Raw genomic sequence first — 19,849 nt, forward strand, 5'->3', positions numbered from 1 at the left:
TAGCATTGCTCCAGGGTTAATTTCTTAGTTTTAATAAATGTTGTATAGTTATGGAAGCTGTTAACACAAGGAGAAGCTGAGTAAAGGGTATATAGGAACTCTCTTTACTATTTTTTACAACTCTTCTACAAATCTAAAATTATCTCATGATTAAAAAAAATTGTAAAAGCAAACAAAAACGCCTAGTAACTTAAAAGTATGCCTTCAGCTGCCAAAATTTCTTGATACAATTCAAATTTTTAAAAACGTCACTAGAAATCAATAATATATTGTTTACTTAACCTTATAATTACTTTATTGCTCTAGAAAGTTTAGTTTTTAAAACCATCAGATAGTGATACATAGTGATAGTGAGACTGCCCCACCCCTACAATCAACTGTATATTACGAGGCTTCTCTAACTTAGTAGATAAATATTACAAAATTACAAAAATAGTTGGTGACAGTTGAGCTATCAAGTAGGTATCACATTTCTATAGATCAAAAAGTTGAAAAAGAAAACTGATGTTACTGATAAGTCACTGAGTATACTGGAGAAATCCAAGTTACATGCACATAGAAGAAAACTGGTCACAAAAAACCGTTACATTACTCTGTATTTACATTTTGCAAGGTTTTAAACATTTCCAATCATGCAACAATAAAGATCAGAATGAATTTTAAAAAGGAGTTAATGGAAGCTCAACGAACACATTTAACATATTATACAACTCAAATCACAGTTGCATAATACATCCAACCCCCCCAAATACAGCTGTGCGTTACACCACCGAAACGTGTACTATTTCCCCCACAACTCCTCCCCTGGCTCCATTCCCAGGCAATAACCTTTCCTATAAACCTTTCAAGTCAGATTTGATGGGTAAGTATGTATAATCTTCATTATTATTTCAGAACAGATACAAAGTTTAGTCATGCGCTCAATCTTCAGTTACATTCCTTTCAAAAGGCATCTGAATTGCTGCAACTGTCTATGAAAATCAAGCCTAAGAAACCGAGAAAACTCGCAGTCAAGAATCTGATCTAAGTAATTGTATAAACTACAGTAATACTAAAACCTATGTATCCACATTTCTAAAAGAAGGATTTCCTATTTGAGAAATGTTACTCAATGGGTCTGTGAAAGGAAAACTGTCCGACTACTGTATTGCTCTCTGATGTAAAACGCTTAGGTGACCACAAATATTTACCCAATTGGTTAACAAGCTTTCAGTTGGGCCTTTTTAAAAAAAAATATTCAAAGCCACAGAAGTAATTATGAAAATAAAATTTTGGAAGGTCATAGTATAAGATACATATAGCATTCCTATTATAATGGTACATCTAAAATAAATCTGTCCTAACAAAGCAGCACAAAATCAATTTAAAAGCAATTTGAAATTAAATACAGTGGGAAGTGTTTTTGTTAAAATCATCAACCAAAATTACTGAATGGCAAAAGAATACTGTCTCAAAATATACTGAATTTACATGTTAATGTTACTATAATGAACTCATGCCAGATATAAGTTCAGGTTACCAATTAGATGAAAACAAATTTTAGAGCTATTTTTACCAGAGAAATAAATGTACTTCATGATAAAGGCACAGCAGCATCTAAAGAATTTTTGATACATTTATCACAAGATTCAAACTTCCCTAACTATTAACAATACATTACAATAAAGTTTCTCAGAAAGTGTTTAAAAGGCTTGATTTAACATGCCAGGAAAATGATCATTTTACTTTCGAGATGCATTAATTATGTAAATTGCATTGAGGTCAGTTTTACACCTGGAATTAACCATCCATAGCAGAAGTACCAGCAGCTAACAATGCTTATTTATATTATATATAACTTAGCTGGATGTTAAACTATGCAACTGTTGGTGCCAGTCTGCTTATAAAGGCAATGCTCTGGAGACAAAGTCTTCTCACAAACAGTGGGCAAGCAGGTTTCATTATTAGATGTTCAACAACAATCCTCAGTTCATTAAACAAGGTCCTGCAACATAAAACAGTTTTCTTTCAGGAACCCAATGAAAAAGCAACGTAATGCAAGAGCAAATGCTAATGAAGGACTTTCCCACAGCCATTAAAGAATTTGAAGTAAAAGTAACCAGGATGCACTGTAGGGAACATACAAAATAAAGTCCCCCAAATCAACACCTGTTTCCTTTTTTGGGGAAAAAAATCATTTAACAAAAGCATTTAATAAGTGGCTCTCTCTGAGGGCTGAGATTAGGGATGATCTGTATCTTCTTTACAGTTGAGTCACATAGTTTTCATATTTGACTTAGGCAAATTCAACTAGTTCTAAAAAAGAGACCAAGAAAGTGAAAATAATATGAGCAATCCCACCTACTATTTCCTTAAAAGAACATACTGCCTCTTAGAGCTTTCCTTATCTGAAAAATGGGGCTATGTACTTATTGGAGTCACAGTGAAGTTTAAATGAGACAACACGGAAGATGCTCAATAAATGTTACCTCCCAACTGGATCATTCCATTGATCAAATAAGCTCTTGTTTGCCTTCAGACTAAATCCCACCTCCTCAACATCCCGTGCCTTCTGCAATCTTGTCTCAGTTGAATTTTCCTGCTTCATCTCCTACCACTCTCTGCCATGATGCCCATGTTACGCTGCCTGTTTTCAGCCTAGGCTGGCTGTGGATCACGGCTTTGCCTTAACTGTGCCACTTGCCTACGAAGTACTCTTTATTACATACTGTAATCACACACACATCACACATATTGTACAGGTTAGTAGACACAAAATCATGTATACTGTACTGTAATTTATAAGTGCTTTAAAGAATCATCAAGGACAATTTTGGCTGTTCATATTTTTATGTGCTGACTCATCCTACATAAAGACACAACTTCTACCTTTTTGTATGCTCTGTGTTATTTTTATGGTTAGGAGAAGGCAATAATCTGTTTTTTAAAAGGATGTAATACACTCTCACACAAAAACAGGAAGGAAATTTGGAAAGATGCACATTTATCTAAAAACCTGACCTTCTTGTATCTCCTACCTTTGTGACAGCCACATTACTCATGACTCTCCAAGGTTCCCAGGCCAGAAACCTGGAAGTCTTCTTTATATTCTTCTTCCCTAAGCCCCAAGTTCCAACTCTCCTAAATAGCTTTCGAATTTATCCCTTTTTTACCGCTGAATTAGTTCAGGCTCTGGATTTCTCTAACAGTTTCCAAATTGGTCTTTTGGTCCTTTTGGTGAGCCTGAAATCCATCTTCTGGAATAGTATTTCTAAATCAGACCTTATCGTGTTCTCAACCCCTCCACATTACAAACTTCAAATGCTCTTCCCACCTTAGAATAAAGTCCAAACCCTTCCACATGATCTAGTTCCTGTCTCCCTTTCCGGGCACAGATCTTCACTACTTCCCTATATACCTCCTCAACTCAAGTGACAACTACTGGCATGCCAAGCACATTCAGGCACCCACATGCCAGAACTCAGACTTCAAAAGGCTTGGCCTTCTATTACCACGTCCTCCGTGAATTCTCATCTGTCTCCCTCTGCACTGTGTGCCTTCACAGCACCTTCATCATCATACTGACTTATGTAGCTATCTAATTCACTCAGCTCTAAGTCCCTAGGAAGCAGGTATTTCAATCCCACATTAAACTTGTTATCATCAACACACAATCACTGTCTTCAGAATAAATGAGGCTAATGAATCAAGTTAGAGGGCATCCTGAAAACACTCTAGTTAAACCCCTTCAGGTTACCGATAAGGCATGCCTTGTTCTCGTATTCATGGTTCTATCCCTGGCATAAACAGCAGCACTTTCAGTGGTGATGAAAATGTCTGTTTGTCCAATGCAGCGGCCATCAGCCATGCATGGCTTCTGAGCACTGAACAATATGGTTAGTGTTGACTCAGGAACTGAGTTTTAAATTTTATGAATTTTAATTAATTTAAATTTAAATGGTCAAATGTGGCTAGTGGCTGCTCTATTAGCACAGCTCTGCACAATCTACACTAGACATGAACAAAGGACTCATACGATTAACTTGAGAATAAATATCGTGCTAAGTGAACATGGTACAAACTGGCTATATATACTGTCTCATAAACCTTAAGAAAAAAAAAGTATAGTGTAGAAAATGTAGCTTTACAGCCTGCTTATCAATATTTATAAGCCCAAATATTTTTCATTACCTTTCCACTGTTTTGATTAAAATGTGTACTAATGCGAGATGTTTATTAGCACATATTTGTGTTATCTTACAGCACTGCTATCCTTTCTTTTCTATTCCACTGAATACTTCTACATTTTTATAGGTAATGATATGATTTAAGGATATGTGGAGAAAACAGGAGTAGAGAAGAAGAGGATATAAAGAAGCAGAGAAAAACAAATCTACTGATGAAAACTGGATGCCAGGGTAGGGAACCAGAATATGATGTCTAAAATGAATACAAGAACCAGAAAGAAAAAGGGAAAAACTCATGGAATCAAGTAAAATTAAAGGTTTATTTTTGACTATGAACTCATTAAGAACCTATGTCTAAAGAAAATAAGCTCTATTTTAGGAAGTACTGTGAAAAAGACATTGTCTGTGAAAGCATAAAAACCCCTTCAAAGGAGAATCAGAAGCATAAAAAAAGGAAAATGAACTATTAAGAACCTAATAGAATCTAAGCACTTTAAAAAACACTACTTCATTTCACCTCCAGAAGGAGGTTTTTCTGTCAGTGAAGAAATTAAAATTTAAGTAACTCGCCTGAAGTCATAATGATGGACCTGGCAAATGATGGACCAGCATTCAAATTCAGTTTTTACTTTGCTTGTGAAAATATAATAGAGATCATGCTAACACACTCACTGGATTTCTGGCTGAATTCTACTACATGATGAATTTATTTTAAACGTGAAAACAAAAACTATGTTAACATTAATATCTGAGTAACATATTTAAGAAGCTATTAAAAACAGCTATTCAGGGACTTCCCTGGTAGCACAGTGGTTAAAAAATCCGCCTGCCAATGCAGGGGACATGGATTTGAACCCTGGTCCGGGAAGATCCCACATGCCGCAGAGCAACTAAGCCCGTGTGCCACAACTACTGAGCATGAGCTCTAGAGCCTGTGAGCCACAACTATTGAGCTTGCATGCCTAGAGCCTGTGCTCCGCAAGAGAAGCCACCATGATGAAAAGCCCGCCAAAATAAATAAATAAATAAAAATTAAAAAAAAGAACAGCTATTCATTTTTGTTTTCTTCTAATTTTTGAGATCAGAAGGCATAATTTATTGTACATTAATTTAAGCCTCCGTTCCTCAATATTATGATAATTTACTAAAATATTTCTCTGCTTCATTTTACCACTCCAAACAATTCTGCACAGGCTATCAGAAAACTATTATGATCCTGTCAAAACCATCATTCCTATACATCCAAAAAGTAAGTTCCAAACTTCTTACCCTGAAACTCAAGAAGTTTTATGATATGGCTCCAATATACCTTGTAAATCTTTGCTCCATGCACTCACCATTCAGAATTTCCCTTATAGTCAAATAGGTCTACTCAATGCCCCTTAAACTCTGCTTTTATCTTCTTGCCTCTGAACTTGTTCTGTTTTCCTACCTAAAATGCTTTTCCTTATTCTGTCTATTCAAAGGCTTTAATCCTTCCAGAACAAATTAAAATCTCTATTTTGTGAAACTTTCCTGGGCTCTTCTCTCTTCTGGCTCAATGATCTCTCCCCTGTTGTGGATTATAGTACTGATATAGTAGAATAAACATGACAATTCATCATAGATTGACAACGTGAATACCATATCCTAAACTACTGCTTCCTTTCTTATTATTTGACATGTGTTTTTTGTTTCTTCAACTAGGAAAGTGCCTTGAGAGTGGGACTTATGTCCTACACATTTTAAAACTCCTTAAGCTTTAGCAGTGCTTTAGAAGTGGTCAATAAAAGTCTAGTCTTAGTGTCTGAAAAGAAGTACAACCACCTCCTCATCAATCCTCGGTAGTTCTAAGGCCAAAACTTAAATTCACAAAAACATTGCTTGCTTCTAAATTCTAACACAAAAGTCTTAAAAGTTACAAATACTGTATTTCACAATACTCTTAATAAATAAAACAGGTTTAAACTAGTCACCAGCTTACCGACAATATGGATTTCTTCGAGAGGAGTATCGAAGAGTAAGGAATCTATAGTATATAAAAGGCTGGAGCAAACTTCCTTGACCACTGAAATAAACAAATACAAGGGCAATAAATATACATCATCAATTCATATGTATACTCTCAAAATTTAAAGGCAATTTAATTGGAGAATGTGTGTGTCTTCATTCATCAAATGGTCACAGTATTATCTATCATATCTAAATCCAAGTTATTCATGTATTTATGTAGGTATTATTTTCTAAATTTTTAAAAGCTTTTAAATAAACCAGCAAATATTAAATAAATGCTTCAACAATTACCACTAATAACTGATAATAAAGTTTTAAAACTTTATAAGATATTTAAAATAAAAAGTAATTTATTTTATATAAGCAAATAAGAAAACTAATAAAACCACACAGGGTCACTAGTAAATTTACATAGCCTACATTATTTTTCTTCGTTTAAAAAACAATGACAATACCTCAACAGTCATATATATGTTTATGAAATTCTAAGTCTGGAATACTTTCCTAGGAAAAACTATCTTAAGATATTCACTAAAATAACTACAGATAAAATGCAGCAACAAACTAACATGGATAGTTAGGTAGCAGGGCTAAGTAAATCATATGTTTGATGGACTTGGTATGCAACTACTTAAAATCTTGACTATGAAAACTACACAGTAACTCTGACGAAAGCTGAATGTAAAGCTATACCTATTACTACAACTATATTTTAAAACTTTTGGGGGGAATAAATGCATTAAGATGCTAAATACGGTTTGTTTGTTAGATTAATTTTTTTTAGTCCCACCCCTCACCCCCCACCCCTTTTTATTTTTGGCCGCACCATGAGGCTTGCGGGATCTTAGTTCCCCAACCAGGGATCAAACCTGGGCCCCTGCAGTGGAAGCGTGGAGTCCCAACCACTGGACCGCCAGGGAATTCCCTTTTTTAGCCTTTTTTCCCCCTAAACTGTGTGATATTACTGTCATAATAAAAATTTACATGATTACAAACTTATAACTAAATGTAATATCCACCTTCCCCAATAAATCATTTAAAACTTTAACTCTTTAAATTGAGAAACTCACTATTACAGAAAACGTAAGTAGAAAAGAATATTCAATGAAAAACAAATTTTCCATCAGCCAAGTTAGTTCCTTCCTCAAAGTCATAGCAGTCTCTAATACATCCTTCCAGAAATTTACATAAACAAGTATATATAATGACTAACACACAGTGCTCATTTTGTAATGCACTGAATCCATTTAACTCTAGGAGGGAAGTGGTATTATCATTCTGATTTTAAAGATGAAGAAACTGAGGCAGAAAGAAATATACATGTCTTTAAACACACACACTCCAAAATATAAATGGGGAATACCCTACACAGTTCTCAACCACTTTTAAACTTATTATATCTTGGAGATCATCCCCTATCACAACACATAAATTACCTCATTCTTTTTTTTTTTTTTTTTTTTATGCGTTACGCGGGCCTCTCACTGTTGTGGCCCCCCCCGCTGCGGAGGACAGGCTCCGGACGCGCAGGCCCAGCGGCCATGGCTCACGGGCCCAGCCGCTCCGCGGCACGTGGGATCTTCCCAGACCGGGGCACGAACCCGCGTCCCCTGCATCGGCAGGCGGACTCTCAACCACTGCGCCACCAGGGAAGCCCACCTCATTCTTTTCACAGCTTCAAATATTCCATCTTATGCATGTACTGTTATGTAACAAGCTCTCTACTAATGAATAAAACTACAACGATCATCCTTTTACTTGTCTTTGCACATGTGTGCATGTACATGTAAGATAAACTCATACACTACATGTATAAGAAAACTCATAGAATGTTCACTTTTAAATACAGAGCTTTATGCATTACTGCTACAAGTTTAACTTAATAAAGCCTTCTAACATCAGACTGTGTTTCTACCACGAAAGGTAGCATTTAAGGAACAATGACTTAAAATTGTTTTTAATTTTACAGTTTGCATTGTGGTCAAGTGACACACTTGAAACATGAACAGCTTTTCTTATTAGGGATTGAATAAAACTTTATTACTTAATTTTAATTTTTTAGAATAACAAAGTGATTCCCCTATTTAAATATTTTTGGTAAATTCTCATTTCCTTTACAATCTTAAAAATTAAAATCAACTTGTACATAAGTGTTTAAATAAAAGATTAAGTAGCACAATTGACTTAATATACCAGTATAGTCAAAACTTGGTGCTCCAACAAAAAATTCAATACAGTTCCAAAACAGACTTTTATTTTGCGGTGGGGGGGCTATGTTGGGTCTTCACTGCTGCGCACGGGCTTTCTCTAGTTGCGGCGAGTGGGGCTACTCTTCGTTGCGGTGCGTGGGCTTTTAAGTTGTGGCTCACGGGCTCTAGAGTGCAGGCTCAGTAGCTGTGGCGCACGGGCTTAGCTGCTCCGCGGCCCGTGGGATCTTCCCACACCAGGGATCGAACCTGTGTCCCCTGCATTGGCAGGCAGTCTTAACCACTGCACCACCAGGGAAGTCTCAAAAATGAGGTTTTTGTTTAAGTGTGCCTGGCATCTCAGCATTTCATTATAATTCTCTTAAGCTTACCTAAAAGGAGAACAAATTATTTTGTTTATTAACCAGAATGTGGAGGTTTCAGATATAGTCACCAATTACCTCCACATAAAGAGTTAGTTTTGGTAGCTACATTTTAACTTTCACCCAGGTACATGAAACAAATCACAGAACCTCATGTGACTCAAGACCAGATGACCCAAGAAAAAGAAAAATGAGCAAGAAAGTAAGAGGGCAAAAGGTTCCTTTTACCAATTAAAATGTTTAAGTGTATGATCAGGATCACAAAAAAGAGATGAACTAACTTCTAGGGTGAAAATTTCAGAGTGGAATAATCGACAAATACAGTTGCATCAAATTCTATACCCAACATTCATGGTACGTTACAACTAGAAGGAGTTTTGGCAATTACTTATTTAACTACTACTAATTTTTTAAGTGTAGAAAATCAAGGCCCAGAAGGCTAAGTTAGTGGTCAAATCAACCAGAATCCAGCTCCCAAACACCCAATAAGAAGTCTTCCCAAAAAAAAGAAAAAAGAAGTCTTCCCGTTGTATCATTCCAGGACCCTATAGTTTTGAACCCCACAACTTAAGCAACATATGGTGATCCTGGAGTTTTCAGAGGAAGATATTATTTATAAGAATGGTACAGATGCATTTATGAAGAAATCTAGAAAACTCTATCACCAGCTTAAAGGAAGACTGCTAAAGAAAGGAGTAACTGTCAGGTATATAAAAACCTTACTAGTTAACCAAGGCAATGAACATTAAAATGAAATATTTCATAGACAAAAACAAGTTTGTTACAAATTAATGAGATTATGGAAAACAGATAATACAGATCTATTAGAGGACAATTTGGTATGGTCTATTAAATATAAAATGCACCTAGCTTAGACTCAGCAAAAGTACAGACTCACATAAAAGTATAAGCAGACAGGTAAAAAAAATGTTTACTGCATCAACATTTGGAAAAGTAAAAATCTGGAAACAAATGGCCATCAACAGGGGAATGGGTAATAAAATATAGCATAATAATATGATGGAACACTATACAGCCATTAAGTGAAACAAACCAGAAATATGAATGTCATATAAATAGGTTATGAAAACATACTGTATGAACGAAAAAAGCAAGATGCAGACAACTGATGCCTTTGATGTAAAATAAAAACTAAACAAAGGGACTTCCCAGGTGACACAGTGCTTAAGAATCCACCTGCCAATGCAGGGGACATGGGTTTGAGCCCTGGTTCGGGAAGATCCCACGTGCCACGGAGCAACTAAGCCTGTGTGCCACAACTACTGAGCCCGCGTGCTGCAACTGCTGAAGCCTGCACACCTAGAGCCCGTGCTCCGCAACAAAAGAAGCCACTGCAATGAGAAGCCAGCACACCGCAACGAAGAGTAGCCCCTGCTCGCCTCAACTAGAGGAAGCCTACGCGCAGCAATTAAGACCCAATGCAGCCAAAAATAAAATAAATTTATTTAAAAAACCCAAAAAACTAAACAAAGCCCCGCACCCATAAAATAATAATATATATTTTCTATCCATCTGTGTAAGTACTTTAAAAGAACTACATACATGTACCCATATCAAACTCCTTAGCTCTGGGAAGGAGAGGACAGAATCCAACTAGGATTCACAGTCAAATGGTATTTTAGCTTTTATTTGTAATGTCCTATTATTTAAGAAACTGAAAAGGCAATAATCTGGGCAGAAATCTGGTTTTAAAACTTAAATGCAAGAATATAGATAGAGAGGTCAATACTATCCTAATGTTCTATTTTTAAAAGGAAGGTTTTCTTGGGCTTCCCTGGTGGCGCAGTGGTTGAGAGTCCGCCTGCTGATGCAGGGGACACAGGTTTGTGCCCCGGTCCGGGAAGATCCCACATGCTGCGGAGCGGCTGGGCCCTGTGCCTGCCGAGTGGCCCCTGAGCCTGCTCGTCCAGAGTCTGTGCTCCGCAACCGGAGAGGCCCCAACAGTTAGAGGCCCGCGTACCGCAAAAAAAAAGAAAAAAAAAAAAAAAAGGAAGGCTTTCTTTATTCATGCATTCCTTCTATAATTAACATACAAAATATGGAGGTGGCAGTAAGCAACTAATAATACCCGACCTTAATTTTTCAGATTTTTCTCTAGTATGGGAAAAATCATCTCAATAATGTTAGAATGGACTAAACTAGCCTTCCTAAGATTCTTTCAAAAGTAGTTATTCTGAAATTAATTTTCAGAATGTTAAATGATAAATCACAAGGAATAATAAAGAAGACAAATGCCTAGGTTTATCATAGTAAACTACAGGAGTTCACTATACTCTCAGGTTCTCTATTATCATGTGAAAAGATTATTGCTATGATCCATCTAAGCTCTGAATCTCAGTATGTACTTCAACAGATGTAAGCAGGATAAAATTTGAGTTGATACATTTATTATGTTCACTTAGACACCAGCCTCCTAAAATAAATATATTTGTATTCTTACCTAAAAAGCATAAAAACTGTAGCAGGCATCAAGAATATTTCATTACAAGCAATGAATTTCAGAATATTCTGTTGATTAGCGCTTAATTTATCCAAGAGAGATCTCAGCAGAGGTAAACTATTTGAACCCTTTGCCTAAAACATAAGAAAACAAACATTAGAAATAACAAAAGCATTTTCGATCACTCAATTATTTTCTTTCTTTAGATAAATTGCATATCCAATACACAATACAACCAAAAGACAATTATTTGAAAATGATGATATAAAAATGTACAAATTATTTAGGGACAACAGTTAACATATTTTCCTGCTTTATTGTATTTTCTATATTTGTAGAGTTAAATAGAGAAACAACTTCAATAAAAGTCCTTTTCATTCATAGACACTTTATCTTCCTTATTTCAAGAAAAGTGGTGGTTATTTCTCTCCAACCATAACAAAACCTGGCCACCCAGAAATACAGTTAAAGTATCTGTGACTCCTTAGTTGATTAAAGGTAGAAATTACAGAGTCCAATTACTGCTGTGACCCAAGAACTATAGGGATAAATAAGAAGGCCAACACAAGGCACAATTCTGGATATTTTAATTCAAATTTCAGTGCACATGCAGTCAATCTGCCTGGCACACTGCAGTTATTAGGCTTAATGATCCAACCCAGTAAGAAGAAAAAATTTTAGGAAAGTAGCAGTTCTGAACATCAGTGTAAAAGAAATTTGGTACACTCTACACACATGGTATGTTAAAATTACTGACAGAACAAGAGTTCTCTGACAACTTACCAAATCAAAAATATATGATTTTTTTTTAAATAAAAAGATCTATTTCAAACTTCAGAAATTACTCCAGGAACTGGGGGGTAAACTTGAATACAACCCCTTATCTACAAAATGTACTATTTTATCGAAACTTAAACAGTAAAAAATACCAAAACTTTCAAATCACGAATTTAGAGCAAGTTTGTACGGAATACAGGACCTTTTTGTGACAAATGCCCAAATGTCTTAAAACTCAAATTTGTGTTAACTATCTGTAAATCCAGGAGTCAAAAACAAAAAACAAAGCCAGCACAATTTTACTTACATCAAGGACCTTTTTTGTGTATGTGGCAGCATGAAGTAAAGAAAATAGCAAGACTGGGAAAATACTCACTGAAGAAAATAATTAAGGAAAACATTAAAAATTCATCAAGCACTTTGCAAAACAGGCTATGTATTATGTTCAAATATACAGATCTAAAATGGCATCTGCTAAAATGAGTTCAGTGATGGCTTTTGGTCTACTGATACACTTTATAAAATGAAGGTTTTTTTAATCTGTAAAGAAGAAAGTCAACTTGCATTTTTTAAACCTCATAGTTCTTTTTATGAAGAAAATAGTGAAAAAAGCTTTTTCACCTATTCCTATTGGATAAAATATTGCGAACATTGGCTAAATTAAGTTGAAATCTAGGCCATCTCAAAGCGTTAAGTGATACAGCTTTTAACCCTACAATGGTCATCCTGGACAATAACTTAGCCTTCAAATACCAAAATAGTCTTTTGTACTGCTTTCATCAACTCAGTTGCTTAGGAAAGAGTATAGAGTAGTGGTTTAAATAGTAGTTCTCAAATTTTCCTCAACTAAAGATGTTTAATTCTTTCTTTCCTACAAGGACCCCATTATTTTGAGATACTGTTCCAATCAAGCTTTTACAGTTAATGTGTTCTCAATTTGTACAAATAAAAAAGACAGTGTATATTTGGTTTTGTATATAGTCAATTGAGAGTCTCATCAGTTTAATTACAGATGTGAGCAAAGAATCCTTATATTTGAGTTTCACTGTTTGGCTTTATGTCATAGATAAAATATACAATTTTCATTCAGCTTTCTGAAAAATGGAAATTGCTCAAAAGACTTTACACCAATTTCTGCTAGGTTGATAACAAAAAAACCCCACTTGTCCCCCACTTGTCCAAGTTATTTCCATGAAATGATATAGATAGGTAATTATGAAGGGCAAAAATACTTGTCCTAAAAATAGTAGCAATTTCTAAGAAATAAACCATTATATTTTTCTACACCAACTGAAAGCTTGGTGTGAGGGAAATGACCACTACAGCATAACCTGAGTATCGAATTCATTCTAACCATAACTCATCATTTAAGACCCAAAGGTTCCTAAGTTCCAGGTGGCTAGTAAACAATGACCTATAGCCAAGTATTATAAGAATCCTAACTCTCTAATATAAATGTTCTCCAATTAATATCCTCACTAATTCTTCTGTGCCATTCATAAAATTTAAGTAAAATGCCAATCTCCTGAGTAGAGATCATACACACACACACACACACACACACACACACACACACACAGTTTTACACTTCTAACAGAATCCTTAATTCAGAGTCAAGATATCTGGGGTTCACTCTTGGCTCTGACACTAACTTCATTTCCCTAGGCCAAGTTCCATCTTCTGTCATATGAATTTGCAGCGATCAAACCTAGGGATTTCTAATGAGTCTTACATCTCTAACATTCTATAGTTCACAAATCCTTGATAAGAGATTCATAACCTTAGCATTCATTGTTACATTTAAACTATTTAGAAAACACAAGGGGTGAAGAGTGTACAATAGAAAAAGGACAATACAACACCTTTCTAAGAGCAAAGATCAGAACATGACTTTGGGATCACCTTTATTAACATAATACCCAACTACTTTCGCAATCAGATTAGTATTTCTTGCCAATTAATAGTTTATGTTATTCCCACTGCATACTCCCCGCTCCCCTCCCTGTAAGAATTTAAAGAACATTAAATCCTTAATCTCCAACATTCCCTAGAGATGGCCTAGCAAATAACTAATTGGATAGAAAAGGCAGAGAGGTTGTCTTCACTGTCATGAGTCATTTGGCACCGTCTCAGGATTCACTCAATAAAACTGTCCCAGAGGTCAGTATTGATGTATTCAATTTGCTCTACATTAATTATCTAGAAAACACAGCTTCTATCATTTGTTTTTCTTTACAAAGAAATTTTAAGCTAGTAAGGGCAGAAATATGAACCTCTATATAATTTCCCATTATATCTAAGAAAAGCAAGAATTTTAATATTGGTGATTATAAAGGACCTCAATGAATGTGGCTGACAAAAGCAGGTCAACCCGATGATATGCCGAACAAATGTGCTTATCATTTACAGTTGTAGTACAACAATTACCTAGTGAGTTTTACCTACATTACTACTCACTTGCCAATGTGATGCCAGGCAAGTTACTTTAAACTCTTTGAGCCTCAGTAGCCTTATCAATAATATAATGCTCACCATAATTTTTTTCAGAGTGTTGCAAGGATTAAGTATGTCAAGTCTGTATATACTGGCAAAATAGGTGCTCAAAAAAATGTCACTTTCCTCCTATTCTCTTTTCCTTAAAACTTATAAACAATCTATTTAAAATTTGATACTTCATGAACATAGAAAATATTATCTAAATAGGCAGTATTTAGTGTTAGAGATATATTTTATTGTGCTTTCCATTATGTACAGTTGTATCATAATTATTCAAGAACACTTAAGAACAGTACTTTTGAAAGTACAGAATACTCCCCTGAGGGATGATTCATAGGGGGGCAGGGGTGGGGGTGGGGACAACCTATTAAAATGATTAAGTTTAGGGAACACTGATAACTCTTAGGTCTCACAATGCACACTACCATATCAAAGGTCCTACAGTAAAGAAATCTATTTAACAATGTTTAACCTATTGCTTCCCAAACATACCAAACTGCAGAATCCCTTCCCCTCCTTTTTAAGAATACCTACTTTTATCCCACAACATATTTTTGAAATGTATAAACATACAAATTCCAAATGAGTTATTTAATTCTCATTGGCTCTAGAGAGTATCCATGTGTCCTTATATTCTACTCTATCCATAGCAAATATTAATTTCTATTTATTTTATTAATTATCCCATTCTCAGCTTAAGTAAGTTATTTCTTGATTAATTTCCATTTGTTTCTAGCTCACTGGGAGTTGAAAGAAAGAGCTGATGACTTCTCTTTTCTTAAGGCAAGGCATCTGGGCATTTTCCCAAAGAATGTGTGAATTAAATGAAAGAAACATATATTAAAATAAGTCCTCCATAGGTTTGTGCTTTGAATCTGAATTTTAAAATACCCATTGCTAATAAAGAAGCTTACAAGAGGCAAGATCAAAGATACAAAGTTTAAAATTCCCAATCAGCTCTTCAAAATTTGGACTTCACATTTCAGAGTCAGAAATTCTTACACTTAATGTATCTTCATTCAAATGAAGCGCCAACAAACCAACCAACCCAGGCTTCATGGAACACCCTCATTGCTGAATCCTTCCTGTAGCAAAAAATAAGAAGAGATCTCCTATACACTCAGTAGGCAATTTCACTGTCAAAAAGGTACAAAAGGATACTTGTAACAGGGTAGGAATTGACAAAGATGAGTGAATACAACAGGTAGTGGCAGCTGTCCTCTAACAAAGCCTGGGCCAGGAATGCTCTGCTTAACTGGAAGTGTGGTAATCTTTGGTGCAGCCTCAGAGCACTAGTCAGAGCATTTGCCAGCAAAGCACGTTGGTAAAAGCTTGCTGCTTCATGCAACCTGCAAATTACCAGGGGAGAGGTTATCATGAGATGTAAACAACTACTGTGTCTCTTCCTCCTTTGTGAATTGCATCATAATTGCACAATACCTAAATCTATTACTTGTCAATAGAAAAAAAATTGCTTGACCCTACTATACCTTTTTAGAAGCATCACTTTATATATACCCAACTGAATTTTTATTTATTTCTATTGAAGCATAGTTGATGTACAATACCCAACTGAATTTTATAAAGCAGTCATTCTTCCTTTTAACAATCAAAAATGCAAAAAAAACCCATAAACTTATCTCATCCCCACATCCATTTTCTCTCAATTTTCAATGTGATGTTACTTTTCACAAAGCACATGATATAAAATATACCTCCAGTTGGTATTACTAGAATATTAGTGCCTTAAGGATGAGACCTGTGTTTTATTTGTCCCTGAACCCCTTGCAGTTTAACAAGTATGACACCTAAAAGGTATTCCAGAAAAAGTGAACAAGTGAATACCAAAGGCAGAAACATGTATAATACATACCCAAGAAGAGGCAGAACAAACAAAGCAGAGCAGTAAACTGTGAACAAGCGAGAAAGCCACATTGCCGTGTCCAGTTTATTGGCCATCAAGAATTGCTGAATGTAAAAAGAAAAATATTGTAGTAAATTAAGCTTGCAAATTATGTTTTTAAGGATGAATATTATGTAGTTTTATTCCTATTCAAAATGTCTCAATGCCCCTGTAGCAATTGTTTTTTTAAGATCATTAAGTGTAAACTCTTAGGGCAACTGTTTCATGTATATGCTCAGTAACAAAGCCAAACTCCCTATAGTTTTTTTTTGTTAATAAGTTTGTTTGTTTGTGGTGGCTTCGTTGCTGTGAAGCATGGGCTCTAGGTGCACAGGCTTCAGTAGTTGTGGCACGTGGGCTCAGTAGTTGTGGTGCACAGGCTTAGTTGCTCCGCGGCATGTGGGATCTTCCAGCGCCAGAGCTCGAACCTGTGTCCCCTGTGCTGGCAGGCAGATTCTGAACCACTGCGCCACCAGGGAAGTCCCCTCCTTATAGTTTTGATATGGAAAGCATAGGAAGTACTTAAATAGAAAAATACCAGTTGACATTAAAAAAAAAAAAGACTAATTAGGCAAGAAAAATTTAACTACAATTGTCTGTATTCCTTCAACACTTTTAATACTGGCTTCACCTACTTTAAAAGAACATTAAATAAGAATTAATTGCTCTCAAGAGAACCATAATGCCTATTCTTAGAAAAAAATCTCAAATTCAAACAGGCAAGTCTCAGGTCTGAGTAAAAAGGCATCACACAAAGCCAATTTGGACTGTATCAACCTTACAAAGGAGAAATGTAAAACCATGGTAATAGTCACTTAGCCTCTGGATGATTTGCCAACGTACACACAAAAGCCTGGCATACTGTAGGGGCTCAAAATATGGCTGTCAGGTGTTAATGGCACGTGACATTGTGCCATTATTCTCACCTCCAATTTTATGACTTTCTTCATCCTCTTGAAGCTCCCTGACAAGTCTTAGCCTGGTTTCTGCGGCCCTGGATTAAACTTCCATATATCACTTTCTTCCCCATTTTTTCCTCATTCTATCTTTTCTTTTGCTTCATTTTGCCAACAGATGTGTCCATCATTACGAATGCAATAACTTAAAATCAGTTTTCTCATTCAAACTGTATTGTGTATTCAAATTCTAAAGTGGCTTTTACATTTTTTGATAGAACCTACACAAACAATTTTTACATCAAGACCCAATACAGACATATGTGAGTATATAAAATAAACAAAAATCTCACAAAAACAATATTTATCTTTACTATGTGTGATAAATTTTGGTATTTTGTATTCTATTTAATGTTTTATAAACAGTGTTTCCATGAAAAGGATTTCAAATCTCACTAATTGGTCTTAACCTGGAGTCTTAAACACTGCTCAAAGCAATCTAACTTATTTATCATTTGAAAGAAGATATAAAAAAAGTTGTGGGGAAAAATGCAAGTATCTTTTAAAATTCAAGGATGCTTTTTATTTAATTTTATTGCACGCTTTCTAACAGTATGCAGGTAATTTCAGATATGTGCCTCCACTTTATTCTACCCAATCCTACTACTGTTACTCTTCTAAATTTAAGTGATCTCCAGTAGTCAAGTGGAAGGATGAATCCAGCTTACAGTGCTCAGTTTCTCTACAAATACTCAGATTCTACATGATAGTTTGAAATTTAATTTTAGAACATTTTCTTTAAAACCTATTTGTTTACGGTGTTCATTTGGTGATAAACCACTAAACTGTGCATTTCATCTTGTACACTTTTATGCATGTGCATTTTACTACACAATTTAAAAAAGGTTTAAAAAAGCGTACTGGTTTACATTTTAAGAGTGAACTGACTGACCATGTTACAAATAATTCAGGCAAAAAATATAATGCATCTTTGGGTGAAAAAACTATTGAGGTGAAAAATTATTCACACAATCTTAAAGTATCATGACACAGAACACTTTTTATTTATAAAGGGAAACAAGTTATCTTTACAACAGAAACTCTGGTGGACACCACCTTAACCAAACGATCAAACTTATCTCCAATGATGAGATAAATCAACATAAAGTGTTTCCTGATATATATAATGCCCTGAGAAGAACGGAATATCACTTATTTAATATTCCTACCAAAATGTTTAACCTGAATCTAGTCATCTGTAGGGGGGGTGGGTGGGAATCAGACAACTCCAATTTGAGAAGCGTTTTGCAAAACAACAGGTCTCAACTCTCGAAAGACAAAAATGAGAGGAGGACAAGGAAACTGTTCCAGACTAAAAGGGACCAAAGGCCAGGAAACGCAATGCACACTTCCTGATTGAGTCTGGATAAGGAGGAAGAAGCTTTAAAGGACAACTGAGGATATCTGAATATAAATTGTGTATTAGGTTGATAACACGTATCAACGTTAAATTTCCCAAATTTAACTGCAAAAATTGCTGTGATAACTGCACTGTGGTCACGTAGAAGAATACTGAAGTACTTATGGGTTAATGATCATGATGTAAGCAACTCTCAAATGGTTCAGCAAAATTAAGGGAAGAAAAAAAGAAAAAGTGTGCATATAAAGAGACGTTGCAAATGTCTGAAAAGAAAAAAGTCACTCGGCTCAGTTCACATACTTAGTGTTTAAAATTAGAGGACAATTATGCTTCTGGTACAAGCAGCAGACCTGCATCTTAAAAATAAAAAAGTTACAAAAGCATAGTAACATTTCTCTTCGTAAAACGACGAAAGGAAAAGAGAACGACCGCTCCCCTCTTTCTGCTTAAAAACGGGCACAACGGTTCTGGGCCAACACGCGTGTGCGGAACAAGGCGTGTGTCACGCCTCGACCTCAGGTGGCATCTTCAACCTTAGGAGACAGGACAGGGACCGAAGGGTGGGAAGAAGCAAGAAGGCCCAATCTCCGCGCCATACAGGTGGGCATGCAGGTGAGCGCCACCTGCTCCAGGCCGGCCTGGTGTCGCTTCAGAAACAGAAACCTGTAGCTCCCTCTAACGTCTTCGCTCACGATCGGCCCTCTCCCCACCCCCACCCGCACCAGTAATCCCAGTCCTGAAAGCAAGGAGCCTCTGCAACGCCTCAGACCCGACTTCCAACACCTCCTGCTCCTTCCTAACTTGCAAGTCAAGCCACACGGCCCTGCCCGGTCACTTACCACTGCGCCCGCCCCTCGGGGGCCGTTCGGGGCCGTATCCGCCATGGGGGTCTCACACACGCGTCTGGGACGCTGCAATCGGAAAGGGAAAAGAGCGAAGGAAGGTCAGCGCCGGGTCCGCGACTCCGGGAACTGGCTTTCCTGCTCCCGGCGTGAGCTTCCGAGCCTCCTCAGAGCAAAGGACTCGCCGCTTCAGTGCAGCGGACTGTCCCACGGGTACCCGCAGCGGCCAGGAAATACCTGTCCGGCACCACCAAGAGCAAAACTGGGTTTCTAGAAAGAGCGGAGAGAAGGCGGAGCTTCGGAACAAGGCCCTACAGTGCCGAGGTA

At 36.3% G+C, this 19,849-nt stretch overlaps 1 protein-coding gene across 1 annotated transcript; it reads right to left on the reverse strand.

Moving 5' to 3' along the window:
• Positions 1-277: 277 nt before the first annotated feature.
• TMEM33 (transmembrane protein 33) lies at positions 278-19,564 on the reverse strand. Its single transcript, XM_065877787.1, has 7 exons — positions 19,520-19,564; positions 16,335-16,429; positions 15,623-15,810; positions 12,273-12,340; positions 11,189-11,322; positions 6,130-6,213; positions 278-1,984 (listed from the first exon to the last, which is right to left on the reverse strand). Exons 1-7 carry the CDS (start codon positions 19,562-19,564, stop codon positions 1,855-1,857), a joined length of 744 nt encoding a protein of 247 aa, XP_065733859.1. The 3' UTR covers positions 278-1,854.
• Positions 19,565-19,849: the final 285 nt, after the last annotated feature.

The sequence above is a fragment of the Phocoena phocoena genome, chromosome 5 (genome assembly GCF_963924675.1).
Source record: "Phocoena phocoena chromosome 5, mPhoPho1.1, whole genome shotgun sequence".
Taxonomy (NCBI): domain Eukaryota; kingdom Metazoa; phylum Chordata; class Mammalia; order Artiodactyla; family Phocoenidae; genus Phocoena; species Phocoena phocoena.

Coding starts and splice junctions, on each gene's coding strand:
- TMEM33 (XM_065877787.1), bottom strand. CDS start 19,564: ATGGCGGATACGGCCCCGAACGGCCCCCGAGGGGCGGGCGCAGTG. Junction 16,430..19,519: donor CCCGAGGGGCGGGCGCAGTG/GTAAGTGACCGG, acceptor TTTTACATTCAG/CAATTCTTGATGGCCAATAA. Junction 6,214..11,188: donor ACAGTTTTTATGCTTTTTAG/GTAAGAATACAA, acceptor TGTTTATTTCAG/TGGTCAAGGAAGTTTGCTCC.